Source organism: Stegastes partitus, unplaced genomic scaffold (assembly GCF_000690725.1).
Source record: "Stegastes partitus isolate 25-593 unplaced genomic scaffold, Stegastes_partitus-1.0.2 Scaffold128, whole genome shotgun sequence".
In the NCBI taxonomy this organism is placed as follows: Eukaryota; Metazoa; Chordata; class Actinopteri; family Pomacentridae; genus Stegastes; species Stegastes partitus.
The window spans coordinates 364,062-378,227 of NW_007577859.1; the positions used below are offsets into that span (position 1 = coordinate 364,062).

At 41.1% G+C, this 14,166-nt stretch overlaps 1 protein-coding gene across 2 annotated transcripts in view; it reads right to left on the bottom strand.

The window, feature by feature from the left end:
* LOC103354985 (histone deacetylase 7-like) overlaps window positions 1–13,702 on the bottom strand; it is a 43,190-nt gene extending 29,488 nt beyond the window's left edge. Inside the window, exon 1 of one of the 2 annotated variants that reach the window (XM_008278615.1) lies at window positions 13,468–13,702. In XM_008278615.1, the coding sequence (XP_008276837.1) occupies window positions 13,468–13,486 (19 nt within the window). In that variant the 5' untranslated portion in view covers window positions 13,487–13,702. Of the gene's footprint in view, window positions 1–4,079; window positions 4,505–13,467 lie in introns of those variants that run through there. The other variant, XM_008278616.1, reaches the window with a different exon arrangement.
* Between the last annotated feature and the right edge of the window lie 464 nt (window positions 13,703–14,166).

The following is a 14,166-nucleotide window of genomic DNA, read 5'->3' on the forward strand; positions in this document are numbered from 1 at the left end:
TCCAAGGGGTCATCGTTTTTCACAGGGGAAAACAGAGCTAAATTTGACCTGGAGTGCTGTCATAAGATTGGCATGAGTCCGAAACACGCACACACACACACACACACGCACACACACGCGTGCACTAACACACACATGCACTAAAACACGCACACGCAAACGCACGTGCTAAAAGAACTAATATTGATGCTTTCATGTCCTATCAGGTGCTTATCATTTAAAATAAGCGTGGTACCACAGTACATTAGTACAAATACACACCCTCCTTCAGATTGCGCCTTTTGACGTTAACATTGCTATCAATTATGCAAATTAGGGCATGATACAACATTTGATCTAATGGGAACTTCCTCATGTACTTCAAAAGAAACAGTGACTCACCATCTGAGCACAGTCTAATTCAAGCCAGTGGTCTGCACACCTCATCTCCATGTACACAAACATCCACCTGTGCTCAGCGATCCTGACATTACCAGATGTTACCTGAGGGAACATGACCTTTACACACCCACACATACAGAAATATTGGCATACATTTGTTTTTTGCATGTACAAACCCAGCACCTGGCATAAGGGAGATTTGACTGAAAAAACAGGTTCTCATGTCGACTTCCTACAATAAGTCACCCATATGTCTGCAGCATTGCCGTCTGTTATCGCACACTAGGTAAGAAGACTATGTACACAAAAGGGATTCTTTGTTTCAAACTCACCCTGCAGTCAGTCAGAGTAAGGTTACTGTCTTCTGGTACCAGCCAGTTTTTACTTCTGTTTTTGATAAATATACTGTCTTTGTTTGAACTTTGATTTCCCAAATACTCTCCAGGGTTTCCCCTAGGTTTCTGGAGGGCTTAGGCGCTGCGTGTGGAGGGAGTGCATTAGCATTTTCAGACTGTCTTTAAGAGCTCATCATCTGTGACAGTCGATTTGCTTCCTGCTTGTCATGAATTTATTTCCTTTGTGGCCGCAACACACAGTACAGGAACCTTCACAATGTCCTGCAGGTTAAACTGGGTTATCTAAACACTTTAAGCGCAGATTAACTCTGGGAGACTCTTTTATAAATGGATCACAAATAAGACCTGGCTACAAATAAGACTTGAAAGTTCTCCATGTATTTGTCTAGGCCACTAATATAGGCTGACTTCCACTTTTATTTGGGCTAATATGGTATCCTTTCTTTCCAGAGAGGTGGAGAACTGCCAGAGTAGTTTTTTTTTTTTTTAATTCGGCTTTGGCATTGCATCAAACAGTTTAGGATCATGTGCCTAAGTCTTCTAATGGCAGTGAAAAACTCTGCCCTCCTTTTTTTTTTTGCCCTCTGTCTCTCTCTCTCACACACACACAAACACACACTCACATGATAAACGGCAGAGCGATGGTCCTGTAGCTGTGTTTTTGAGGAGCAGAGTGTATCAGTAGTCAGCTGAGTTGATCTTAAATCAGGAACAGGAAATGTGATCTGGGGCTCTGGCCGGTCCAGAACACTGTCCCTATTGTCAGTGCACTGCTGTGGCTCACACTGGGAAAACACTGGGGACTTTTAAAGGTTATCTGTCCTGGGAAAAGGTTGCTATTCCCTTTCACAACTACCATACAGCACAATAAATATACCCAAAATGGATACCCTGTGATGACCCTATCACTAAATATGTCTCTGCTTTGCTGCAATTCTTGCTATAAATGTAGAAATCTGTGGTCGACAGAGGGGTTAAAAAATAAGCTTCTCTATCAGTGTTCTCTAAACTACAGTTGAACCACTGACCGAATACACTGGAAACATGTGATTAATGGTGGAAGGTTCCTTATTGGTCTGCTTAGTCATTCACAGAGAATGCAAAATGAAAATAAAACCGTCTACATTACTATCTTCGGCTTATTATTCCTAACAATATGACACCTATTTCGAAATGAGTCAATTCACAGTAAAAATGAATTGCCAGCATTTGTGATAATCAGTTCATTGATTCATTCAGTAACAGGTAGACTATTTAGGGGTTTTGGACTGCTGATTAGCTGTAGCTCCATCTCAACAACATCTCATCTCACAATAACTACTATAGTACAGCTGTTTAAAGATGTATCAATTCAAAACAATCAATAGAAAATGAATCCATATCTACTTTGATAATCATCATTTAGACACACTGTATGATCAGACATTTATTGTCTTTGGAGTTTAAATTGATTTTGGATAAAACCATAATCTGAGTTCATCGTCTTGGGAGGGAGGAAATTTTGATGGGATATTTACTGTCTTCAGTTTATGAGGAAAATAATAATAACCAGATTTTCAAATGAATAACTAGCAGATAAAGCCATAATAAAAATCGTCTTTATTTCGGCCCTATGTCCATCTCCATAATCAATATGACAGAAGAGATAAGTTCACTAAAGAAAAAAAAAAGGTACAATTAATGCTGTTGCAAGTTAACTCTAAAGGATGTCTGGAGCAAAAGAAACCGAAGACAACAAGCTCACCTCTCCACCTGTTTCCCTACAGTATGTGTCAAACCACAACATGAGTCGAAAGCCAACAAAATGCTCTAACTGAACATGAGCATCTCACCTGTTTTAAATAACTGTGGCTTTCTATTAAAGGGTTTCTCATTATGCAAAGTGAAACCCTGCCTCATACCTCAAGAATGACAGTAAAACAACACTGACTGCTAGCAAACCCCAACATAGTGCAACTGTCGGAGGAAAATGAACTAGCAATATGTTATACAGAGCATTACTTACAAGAAGTTAGGCCAAGGTGTGACTGGCAGGTGCGAGAAAAAGATGCAACTTATGTTGCCATCAAAATGTCTTGGTGTGCCACAGTCAGAGAGAAACAGAATGTCCACATGTGCAGTCTAAGTAAGTGAATAATCATCTTTTTCTAAAGGTAATGATGGTAAAATTTCCCCCGAACCTTCTGCCACATGAGACCTATTCAGTGTTTATGACAGTGACAAAGGCAAGCTTAGACATAGGCTGTCATAACCTGTGTGTCTTTGTCATCAATAGTTTGGGTATGATAAGGTAGCATAAAGCTTGTTTAACATGGTGTGACCAAAGTCTTTACTTCTTTAAACACAAAGAGACACACACACACAAATAGACACTTTAAATGATGAAAGGGAGAAAAAAACAACAACTCAGGAGCGAAGGCAAAAATCTAAAAGGCAACAGAAAGGTGCAGAGGAGTGCGGGTGGTGTCGATTCCTTTGGCATGGCCCACATGAAACTAATGTAACTGTATCTCTGCAACAGCAACCGAGGCTATGACCTCATCCCATGCTGGGAGAGAGCGAACCTGGACACATGAGAACATTATAACACGCATGGCTGCTATGGGTGGTGGTGTGCAGGCCAATGTGTGTATTTTCTAGGGACTGAAGGGGCTTGGGTGGGATCGAACAGTTTTTTACTACTTCTGTCATGGTGCAGCACACACACACACACACTCCAACAGAGCTGCTCACACCACGCTACAATAAATAACACAACATTTGTTGCCTAACAGTGAATGGGTTAAGCTTTTCAATTATGGCCAGCAACAGACCCAGTAGGAAACTCAAGACTACAGCACTCACAAAGAGGATTTAATGCCATAATTGCACTATTGTTTGGCCTATTTATCACCTTAAAATAGTCCTGTTGTCTGTCAGATTAGGATAATTACCGGGGCCCCTTGTGTTACACAGGTAAGGTGTATACTCTGACACCGGGTCACAACCCAGTGACATGTACACTTGATCTGATTTATTTAAAACTGATTTCTCAGATTTATAAAGTGCAACAGACAATCACATGATCTTAAAAATCTCAGCCAGGTGAGCATTTACACCTGTGGATTTTGGACATGGGCCAGGAATAGGATAGCATTGATTACAGCAGTGATTTGGCAGGCAGTTGACATTTAATTAACATTTTCACCACAAAAACAGAAGGTAATACATGCGACTTCGTTCCTGTACACGCGAAAGTAGTACAGAAACAGTACATACATGTTTTAAGTGAAGTTTCTGTGTGTGGCAGTAGCTACAACTGTATGTTTGCTAGCTACTGAACAGGTTCGCAAACAAACCTACCTTGAGAAGATGAAGTTCAAAAGCGACGGACTGTCAACTTCATGCGACACCGGAGGGGACTTTAAAAGCCAGTTTAAAGGCAGCAGCGGGTCAGACGACAGAAAAAGAGGCACGTAAACGTCGTCCAGCGCTCTATCTTTGTCATCTCGGTGTTTTTCTGGGACTGAAACTGCTCGTTGTTGTGACAGTTGAGCCGTAACTCTTCTTCGGGGCTCCGACCGTCGGCACGAGCCGCTGTCAGGGGAACTTAAGCTAACCGGAGCGTCTCTCCCAAAACAAAAAAACCAACAACAAAACAAAAAAAAAAACGCCCCTGTAATTAACCTCTGAGAGAAACACCGACGGCTACCTTTCATTTATCTGTCTCCTCCTCACTCACGTCGAGACTGTCGGCGGTGAAAACTGCCGATAAAAACCAGCTGGAAGTCTCACTTTCATCCGTGTGCGCGCGCTGCTGGTGTGAGGGCTCCATCTGCTGAACTCAGTCGGGTAAGGATGCTGTGGTGTTTACATCTGGCAGAAAGCAAGTAGCCGCACAACTATACACTATATCCACGGGTTAAAGTTTTACAAACCAGGTATTAGTATTTTATACAGACTATTTCATCACCAGACAGTAGCTCCAGTTAAAAGTGTACACAGCGTGTTCTTCGGAGTAACAAGAAAGAGATGCATCCCTAACTAGCTGCGATCATCTAGCATCACATGTGGCATAATAAATCTATTTCATCAGCAAGATATAGCAAAGGAGAAGCCTGGCCTGTTCTACTTTATCTATTTTGGGTAAAGCAACCTTTTAGAGGAGTTTAAACAATAATGCCATATCCTCAGATATATCGCCCTTTACCCACATTCACTGCAGTGACAGCATTTTATAAAATGTGCTCCATCTATCATCCATCTGCTGTACCTGCTGTATGATGAAGGAAAAGGCAAAGTTCAACAATGCATGCTCAAACTCACACCTAAGGACAGTTTCGAATCACCAAATAATCTACAAATACATTTGGTCACTGAAAGGGAACAGCACAGGGAGAACCTGCAAACTGCCCACATAAAGGCCCAAAGCTGATCTCCACAGTTGAACTCGTTACATTTTAGCTGTGAGGTGCTAACCACTGATCCACCAACGTGCTCCCTTTTTTAATTTCAGTTTTTACAAATTATTTTCATTTAATTCACAGTTCAGGACACAGTAACAGTCCTGCCTTGTGTAAAAATAGACACGTCTTTCTAACTAAATCTACAGCGACTGAGTATGATAAACAGTTTTGTTTTTTTCATTACGAGGCCAACTGTCTGTTGCCCTACTTTTTATTTACTTCAGTGATCAGTTCAGTTCCAGGCTTGCAGTAATGCCACGTCTGCAAATACTGCAGCATTTAAACAGCAAAATGGAAAACTTTCTGTAGTAATCCACTTGATACGTCACAGAAAGCGTACTATGATACTTTGGACTATGTTTTGACAACAAAAATGTATCTGTGACTCCTGTAATAATGCTGGATTCATAGTGAGCATGTGCCCAATGATTTCACCATAGAAACTGTTATTCTGTGCAGCAGCTCAGCATTTTAATGGGGTGTGCATGATCACAAATACATGTCAGGGGATTTGAACTAACCAAGTTACTGCTCTTGTGTTGCCTGCATGAATTTTGCACACATCCTCTCCCCATTTGGAGACAATACGGTCCTGTGTCAAACTACGGGTCTTTGATAAAGTCAAACACAAGAAGGTCTAAAGCAGATTTGAAGAGGTGGTGCGATACTGAAGGAGATGAAGCTGAGCTCTGCCACAGTGCAATTTGGATATCAGGACATCAGCTTGGTTGTACTCCAACCCAATTTAACTCAAGTATATCCCCCAAATAGGACTGCAAGTTGGCTCGGTGGTTAGCACCGCTGCCTCACAACGCCGGTTTGCGTCCCGGTGAGGACACCGGATCTTTCTGTGTGGAGTTTGCATATTCTCCCTGTGCAGTGTGGGTTCTCTCCAGGTTCTCCGGCTTCCTCTCACAGTCCAAAAACATGTTGAGGTTAATTAGTGATTCTAAATTGTCTGTAGGTGTGAATGTGAGTGTGCTTTGTTGTCTGTCTCTAAGTGTAGTCCTGTGATAGACTGGCGACCTGTCCAGGGTGTCCCCTGCCTTCGCCTTAAGTCAGCTGGGATAGACTCCAGCCCCCCACGACCCTAGTGAGGATTAAGCGGTGTATAGAAAATGGATGGATATCCCCCAAATAGGTATAAACACAACATAATTTTTCCTAATCAATTTTGAATTCTGTGCTCAAACTGTTTGGAAGTAAAAACAATGCACAAATTGAAAAATCTGACATTAGTAGTATGAATCTAGGTGACACATGTAAGTGGTGTAGCTGGTTCAAACAGAGCTGAGTCTGACTGTGTATAAGCTATTGTAGCACCTCGGCTAATAAAAACCGATACCTTCAAGTCTGTGATTTTAAATGGATTTTAGATTATCTGACCGAGTATGTGTGCCACAGATTAAAAACAACAACAACAACAACAAAAAACAGCTTAACTCTTACTTTTTATGAACATTAAGATAAATAAATTGTGTTTTTAAAAATCTACATTTAAAGGTTTTGTAGCTGAAAACATGAATACTTCATGAGTCTGTGTCTATGTTGTTTAAGAAATCTCAATTGAAGAGTGAATATTAAGCCTTTTTTTTTTTTTTAGAGCAGACACGTGGACTTATGATTGCAGGAAAATCACAAGCGTTACTAATGACATTAACAATGTCTCCTTTCTGCTCAAGTTTTCCTGTAAACCGTGGTTGTGTGACAGTGAGCTGGCATTAAATACACCAGGGCCCTAAAACTGAAGCAGCCACGGTAAATGGAGTTTAACTGTGATAATTTTGTTAGTGACACCTCATCAATTAAAAGGCCTGCAGCTAAAGTCACCAAAGGAAAACAAATACACATGCGCTTAGTTGTTTACTTCTGTCTAGAAACGCAGAAATACAGGTATTGCAAGGGGTAAAAGTAGACTGAAATACAACCCGATGAGTCACTTTTGATGAGGTGACAACACACACAGCTACAGACTGCTGGAAGTATAGCATACCGTGACAATAAATAAAGAAAAGCAACAAAATCATTGGTAAGGTGTAAATACTTGCATTATCCTTAAAACTGGCAAATGTGATTTTATTAGATGGAGACGGTGCTCTTTTACACAAATTGAAAACATAAAAAGAATTTATAATCCCACTATGCAGATATGCTCATGATGCAGCAATAAATGATTTACTGCAGGAAGAAGGCTCAAACAAAGAGCTGAAATATTTCTATAGTAATAAAGAGCAAATTAATGGGTCTAACTACTGTTGCATGTTGATTACAGGGAGTAGCTTGGTGATGTGCAGCGAAACTCCCATCACTCTTGTGCTTTTATTTACGTTCGTGATCCTAGTGTGCAGACAGTAAAGGAGATTTATTTGGATGTTTAAGTTTTTACAGAAAATATATCTTAAAGCAATGCAACATCTGCGTGTCTTTAGGACACTTTTATGGCATTGGACAGCATACTTAAAGGGAAGTGGGGAGCTCAGAACAGAAACAAACTGGCCAAAAAATGTAAATATGGACATCAAGATGACTGGGAATACTCAGAGGCTTGTTTGAAATATGCAGTATATACAGCTTAAGGCAGGAAGAAGGCCTGAAATTGTAAATCATTCTGTATATACACTTTATAGTAAATTCAATATGCTTCAATTAATGAGGAAAGGAGAGCATGTTTAGTTTGTGATTTTTGCAGACTTTACTGATTTGTATTTTTATTTGAAGATCTGGCCACCTTGTGAACCCAAAACTAATATTTTTCATCTCATTGGACAACAAAGTCCTATTTGATCTCACGTGCACATGCAAATCCGGGCACACCCACACCCAAGAAATTTACAATTGATTTCCACAGTGTTGCACATTCTCACATGTCCACTGCCAAACTGAAGCCTCAGTGTCTAGCCCCGCTTGTGGCCAAATCTGCTCTGCCAAATAACGAGTTAACATCACCCGATCCATAAAGATAAACCAATATCAGAGAACACAACTGATAAAAGACAGTAATGTTTTTAATTTCATGTGACTCAAGCGGATCCTGGTCCTGTGAGGGAGTCATTAGTTTTGCCTTTGTTAAGTTAAATTGTGTACCTAAGGGGAAAATTGTGGCCTGAGTTAAAAAAAAAAACTAAAAAAAAGCTATCAACAACGCTCTCATGTTGTCGCATTTTACCAACAGTATGTCTTTTCCCCTGTACTCTTGGCAGGACATAACAGTCCATCCACCAGTCACGGGGCTGATTGTGGACTAAATTATTTGAGATACGTTCAAGCAAATTGAATTTCATAACATTCCATTTTGAAGAGCACATGCTTGAGACAAAGCTTTACTTTTTGCAGATACAGAGAGCGCCCGGGTGCTAGCAAATTACATTTCCCTGAATTTAGCTCATTTAACGCAGTTATTTGAAATTTACACACCTAATTATATTTTTACTTATTCATATATTTTTTCAATTCCATGAGCCATTATCAACACATTGTTATTCACATTAATCATCATTTTGCATACAATTTCAGATCGATATCTGATATAATAAAGCTACTTGGTGGTTTACATCAGCTTTTAGTTGCAGAACTGGTAAAGTTGTCACTGACGTTTGTATTTCTGTTTTCACGTCATCATCAGATGTCAATAGAGCACTCCCTTCTTATCTTTCACCCTCACCCTATGACTACACTGCCCCTGCTGTCAGTGGGCAGTTCCACTGCTGGCAGCATAGGAGTGTTTGGCTTTGCGTGTGCGCATCCTTAACAGAGAGAAGGACAGTCCTGATTAGGCCCTTCAGCAAAAACATCTTCACCTTGCAGTGAAAGGCGAATATGAGTGAGATGCTGTGGAAAAGCCATACTAAAAATCTTGTCAAAAGAATCTCGTAGCGGGTTTATTTTCTACCAAATCCCCGAGAGGATTTTAAAAACTGAAAGAACAGTGAGGAAGAGAAATGACACATATGGCACAGGACTCCAAGGTGGAGGTTTGTGGCCAGTGGGGCTCACTCCTCTTCCAGTCACAGGAAGCCGGTCGGAATGAGAGGAATGCAGTCAGGCAATACGGTGATGGAGGGAGCAGCAGTTGCAGGGCAGATTGCCAAAAAGAATAAAAAAAAAAGAAAGAAAAGAGTCAAGGTAAAGATAGGGGGAGCAAAACTGATTAGAGAGTGGAAAAGGTAAGGATGTGAATGATTAGGATGCACAATCAGACAAAAAGCCAATGTTGGCATTCCTCCAGAGTTGCACGGACACTCGCATACCAAAAACAAATGCCCAGCAGCAGCTTTCGCAGTTGCACGCGGTTCAAGTGTAACTTTTCACTCTGATAGTGACAGTTTGATGTGGATAATGTGCGCGTTATTGGAGGGGTCATTGACGGAAATGCCGCAGTACATTATTGGGACTTGTGGAATGTGTGGAGTTATCAGTCGGACAGATTTCCTGGTAACGGATGGAAGCTGGGGATCCACAAACAAGAATCTGTTTTTTGCTACCCAGGGGGTCATCCTACCTTACAGACACGTATATGCACACAGAGGCATGCTCTGACTTGAAAACAGCAGCACACAGACATGCAAGCCGATACACACAATCTGGCTTCAGATTTAGACTAAGCCCACCATCCGTTTTCCTCTTTTCTCTTTCATTGTAATGTTTTATAGGTTGAAAAGTTGATATCTGTTTACTTGTTAGTCATTCATATTTTTCTATTTGTTGTCCCCTTGAATCACAACTTTGTCTTAGAGGACTTTATAATCACTCTACAACAGAGCAAAAGAAAGAGTCGACATCCATGCAGCAAATGCTGTGTATAGAGTAAACCAGTACCAAGAACTGCCATAGCACACAGTTGCACTAATTAATATTCAGTGTTTAAAATAAACTGGCTATGCTTGATATGAAAATAGTTGCTTGCTCATCACTTCACTCTGCAGTTTTTCAACTCATTGTTATGGTTTTACAGCTCATTGCTATTTCGGTCCACTCTCACTACTTTCATCAGCCTCTGTTTCAGCCGCAGCAGACAGGTCTTTTTTAGCAACAAAAGTCAACTGACCCACTGTACATGACCTCAGCAGCAGCAGCAAACATCACACAGACAAAGTAAGCTGCTAGATTAGAGATTAGAGAGCTTTATTTTGATTCTACTGTACAATGAAACTGCACAAGCTAATGAAAATAGCAGAGCATCTAGCAGCTAAAGGGCCAGATGGTGGAGTCCAACACAGTGTCTTTATAAGGTGATAATATGGAAGTGTTGTGTTTACAGCTTGCTCCAGGGCCTCAAAGTGGCAAAAAAACAACAATTAGAACTAAAGAGAGGCACACACAGTTAATGATGCTTTAAATTGTTCATGTGGGATGCAGAAACGAGAAAGATCCAATCTACAAACATGGCCTTGTGTATTGGTAAAAAAAAAGAAAAGAAAAGAAGAAAGTTCCATCTAGTTTTTAAACAGTGGTTTTAGAAATGCAAATCTCTTTCACCCACTTGTACTCTAAAAAAACGACTTGAAACATGTGTTCAGGTAGGTCTCACCGAACTCGAGCGAGTAGCTGTGTGGTAACTTTGAACCGAGAGGGTTCTGGAGGCTGCTCACACCGGTGGGTAGCCTCTAAAGCCTTTCCATTCCCAACAGCAAAGCAAAGTTAAAACCACAGAGGGGAGCGATAACACTTAGCGCTCGCCTAGTTTTTCTGGAAACTGACTGCGATGCTGGAAAGTGTTGCTTTACGACGCCTTCACACTCCTGCATGAGCATGTGTGGAAATAGTTCAAAACAAAGTTTAGAACTGTGTGTAAACCTTTGAATGAGGTTTTTCGGTGTGGTTTTTAATGTTTAGATACATGTCAAACTGAACAAACCTGCAAGATGCCGATTTCACTGAAGCTACTGTGCTCACTTTGAAAAATGATGAGATTGAATGTCTACCGTCTAAATATAATAAAATGAAAAATATATTTTTGAAAATCTTCCTGTATTTTACCCAAGTTGTTGCCTGCACTAGAATGCAAACACAGTGAGGAGTGTAGAAAAACTTTAAAATGCATTATATTCCTTGCTTCTAAAGCTTTCCCATTGTGTTTAGGTGATTTTTAAACCTGTCCAGTTTCGGTCAGCTGCTAATATACGTCAGATTCTTGCAGTAAAAGTACTCATCCACAAGGTGGTGATATTCAAGTAAATTACTGTATCATTTGGTAATTAATTAAATACAACCAACTGCCTTTTTGGATATTGAAGATGGAACTGAGCTCACTAAAGGCCTCTCACTAGTATTTCACACATCAACCACTCATCACGACGTCCTTCCTTATCACTTTACACTACTCACTTGACCTCAGTTAGCAGCCTCTCCTGTCATGAAGAACCCACTTCCGATCAGAGCGGACTTAATGAAAGGTGATCCTTTTTGGACGCCTGCACTTCTGGCCCACTGCAGAGCCAAGTTACTCTACTGTCTTTCAGCAGCTTTGGAAAATGTAATGGACCAGTGCAAATCCGAAAGTCATTTTGGTAATTGAAAACAAAGACGCATTTAGTTTTGATTGGACTGACAACCTGTGGAGAATAAAAAGCCCTCTCGCTATTGATAGACTTCCAAAGACAAAGAATGGCTTCTTTTGATTTTTAGAGAAAGCTTGGATGCTACGCACGAGAGAAATTATTTGTGTGCAAGTGAAGCGCACAACATTGTTAGTAGTCCGTCTGTGCCTGAAGTCGTTACGCACTCAAAGATGTAGTTTGAAACCGAGAGAGGGAGAGTTGTGTCCCAGAGGGCCACTTCTAGCTGACTGTGGCCTCTTAACCTGCTGACCCCCGACCTTTACAAACCAAACAAACCAGGAGTCTGATGATTTATCACAGTGATAGATTACAAAATGTCAAGTTCATCAAGTATTTGGCTGCTCAGGAACCCGCCCCCACCCCCAATTTAATCAAATATGACTCAATGTTTCAATATATTCTCAAAATAGCTGCAACCATAAATTGTTTTCTTTACTGATTAATATACCACATCCATTTATCACTTTGTCTACAAAATGCTCCGGGTTCCCACAAGTCCTCAAGATAAAGTTTTTAAATGTCTTGTTTAAAGAAAGAAAAAATAAGTTTGTCTTGAAAACATCAAATTTGCATTTATCATCTTGGGGTTGAATCCAAACAGCACCATCAATGTCATCATTATAGCCCCATTATTTTTGGAGAGGACACAGAGCAATTAAAGTCTGATTTATAGCCCAACAAACCACGTAGACTAGTCTCTAAAAATGGAGCGGAACGGGAGAGTAAAAATAGAGCAAAAGTTTAGTGTTTTGGGCGAGAGAGCAAGCAAAGGCTGAGGCCAGCATTTCATCCTATGCAGCAAGATTTATGTAGAGTGCACAAAACAAGGAAGAGGGGGTGAGGAGCTAAACTCGCTATACAGCGGACTCTGCTAACTTTTTACCTACTTTCTAATAATGCGGTTTCAAGCATGTGGTGATGTGATGCATAGAACTGGTCCGGTTTTCTATAAAAAGATGTGGGAACAAAATGTATGCACGCACAAGCAAGATTTGACATTTCAACACTTTTTCAATGTTTGCTCCTTTGCTTGTTGTGTCCTTGCTTGAAGGGACAGTTATTCAGTCCAGTTAGACAGCCGGTGTTATGACAGCAGCGTAATTAACTCTCACTGTGAACCGAAACCTCCTTCCAGCCTTTCACTGTCTCTGTCCCCCTCTCATCTCTATCGCTCTGTGCTGGTCTCCTTCATTGCAGAGAGAGGGACTGTTGTTTTGTGTCTCCTCTTTCTCTGCACTCTAATACTTTTCATGGACAGACGAGCTCTCCAGGGTGGGTGGTTCTGTTTCCAATTTTCTCCCCTTCCCCATCCTGAGAAGCAACACTTCCAAAACCAAACAAATAAAACCAGAAAGAATGAAGTACAATTATTTATCTCTTTCACGCACCACAGTGTTCTCATTGCACATTTTATACGTCCACGTGATTTTAAAGCATTTGATGTGTATAGTAGCTGCTACACTACATCTCGAGCAAACCAAACTTTCTCACTGCTGGAGAAAACCAAAACTGACCACTTGGCAGGGGAAGCAACAACTGGACTGATAAACTTCAATCTGAACAAGACTGCGTCCACATCTGCAAAAACTCCTCTTTATAGCACATAAAAGATCAACCAGCCTTCCTGGTAATATACACTGAAGAAGACTTTTTTTTTCTTTTTTTGCACAGCTGTTAAGCATTCCCTTCAGAGATATATAAATTAGGTGAAAACGTGCAAAATCTCACCGGTTTTGGGTGCTGACATTCAGTGAGAGGTTCCTCCGTGCTCCCACAGCGGTCCAGTCAATCACAGAGGCAGCAGTAGGGGCCGACTGAGAGGCTCAGGGAGGAGATAGCTCCTGCTCTGACAGGGGAGTGGTGCTGCAGCGCTGGAGCCCGGCTGTGCACTGACAAAGGGAGTCACAGTCAAATGCTTGACACAACGAGCTGCCTCTGACTTTTCTGTGTCTTGCACTTCCTCTCATGTGAGCTCAACTATCTCGCTCTCATTTCTCTCTCTCGCTCTCTCTCTCTCTCGCCCTCTCTCTCTCTCTCGCTCTCTCTCTCGCTCTCTCTCTCTCTCTCTCTCTCTCTTTCTGTCACTTAATCACTCCCCCTAATTCTCTTTTCAGAGAAGACACAGTTGCTCTGCCCTATCACCCCCCCCCAGTAACTTTTTGGCAGTGCTGCCCCTGCACCAGAAGCTCCAGGGAGGGAGAGAGAGAGAGAGAGAGGCAGGGGTTGTGGAGAGTGTGTGTGTGTGTGTGTGTATGAGTGTGGTAGAGAAAGAGAGAGCGACAGATTGTGTAGTCACTTGTGTCTGACAGACAATAGCAGGAAGTGTTGCTTTAGGATGCACAAAGTACACAGGACCGAAAAACGAAAACTGCATCAAGCATGAAGCATGAATTATTTTTAAAAAACCATACTACAGTGGTAGTGCAC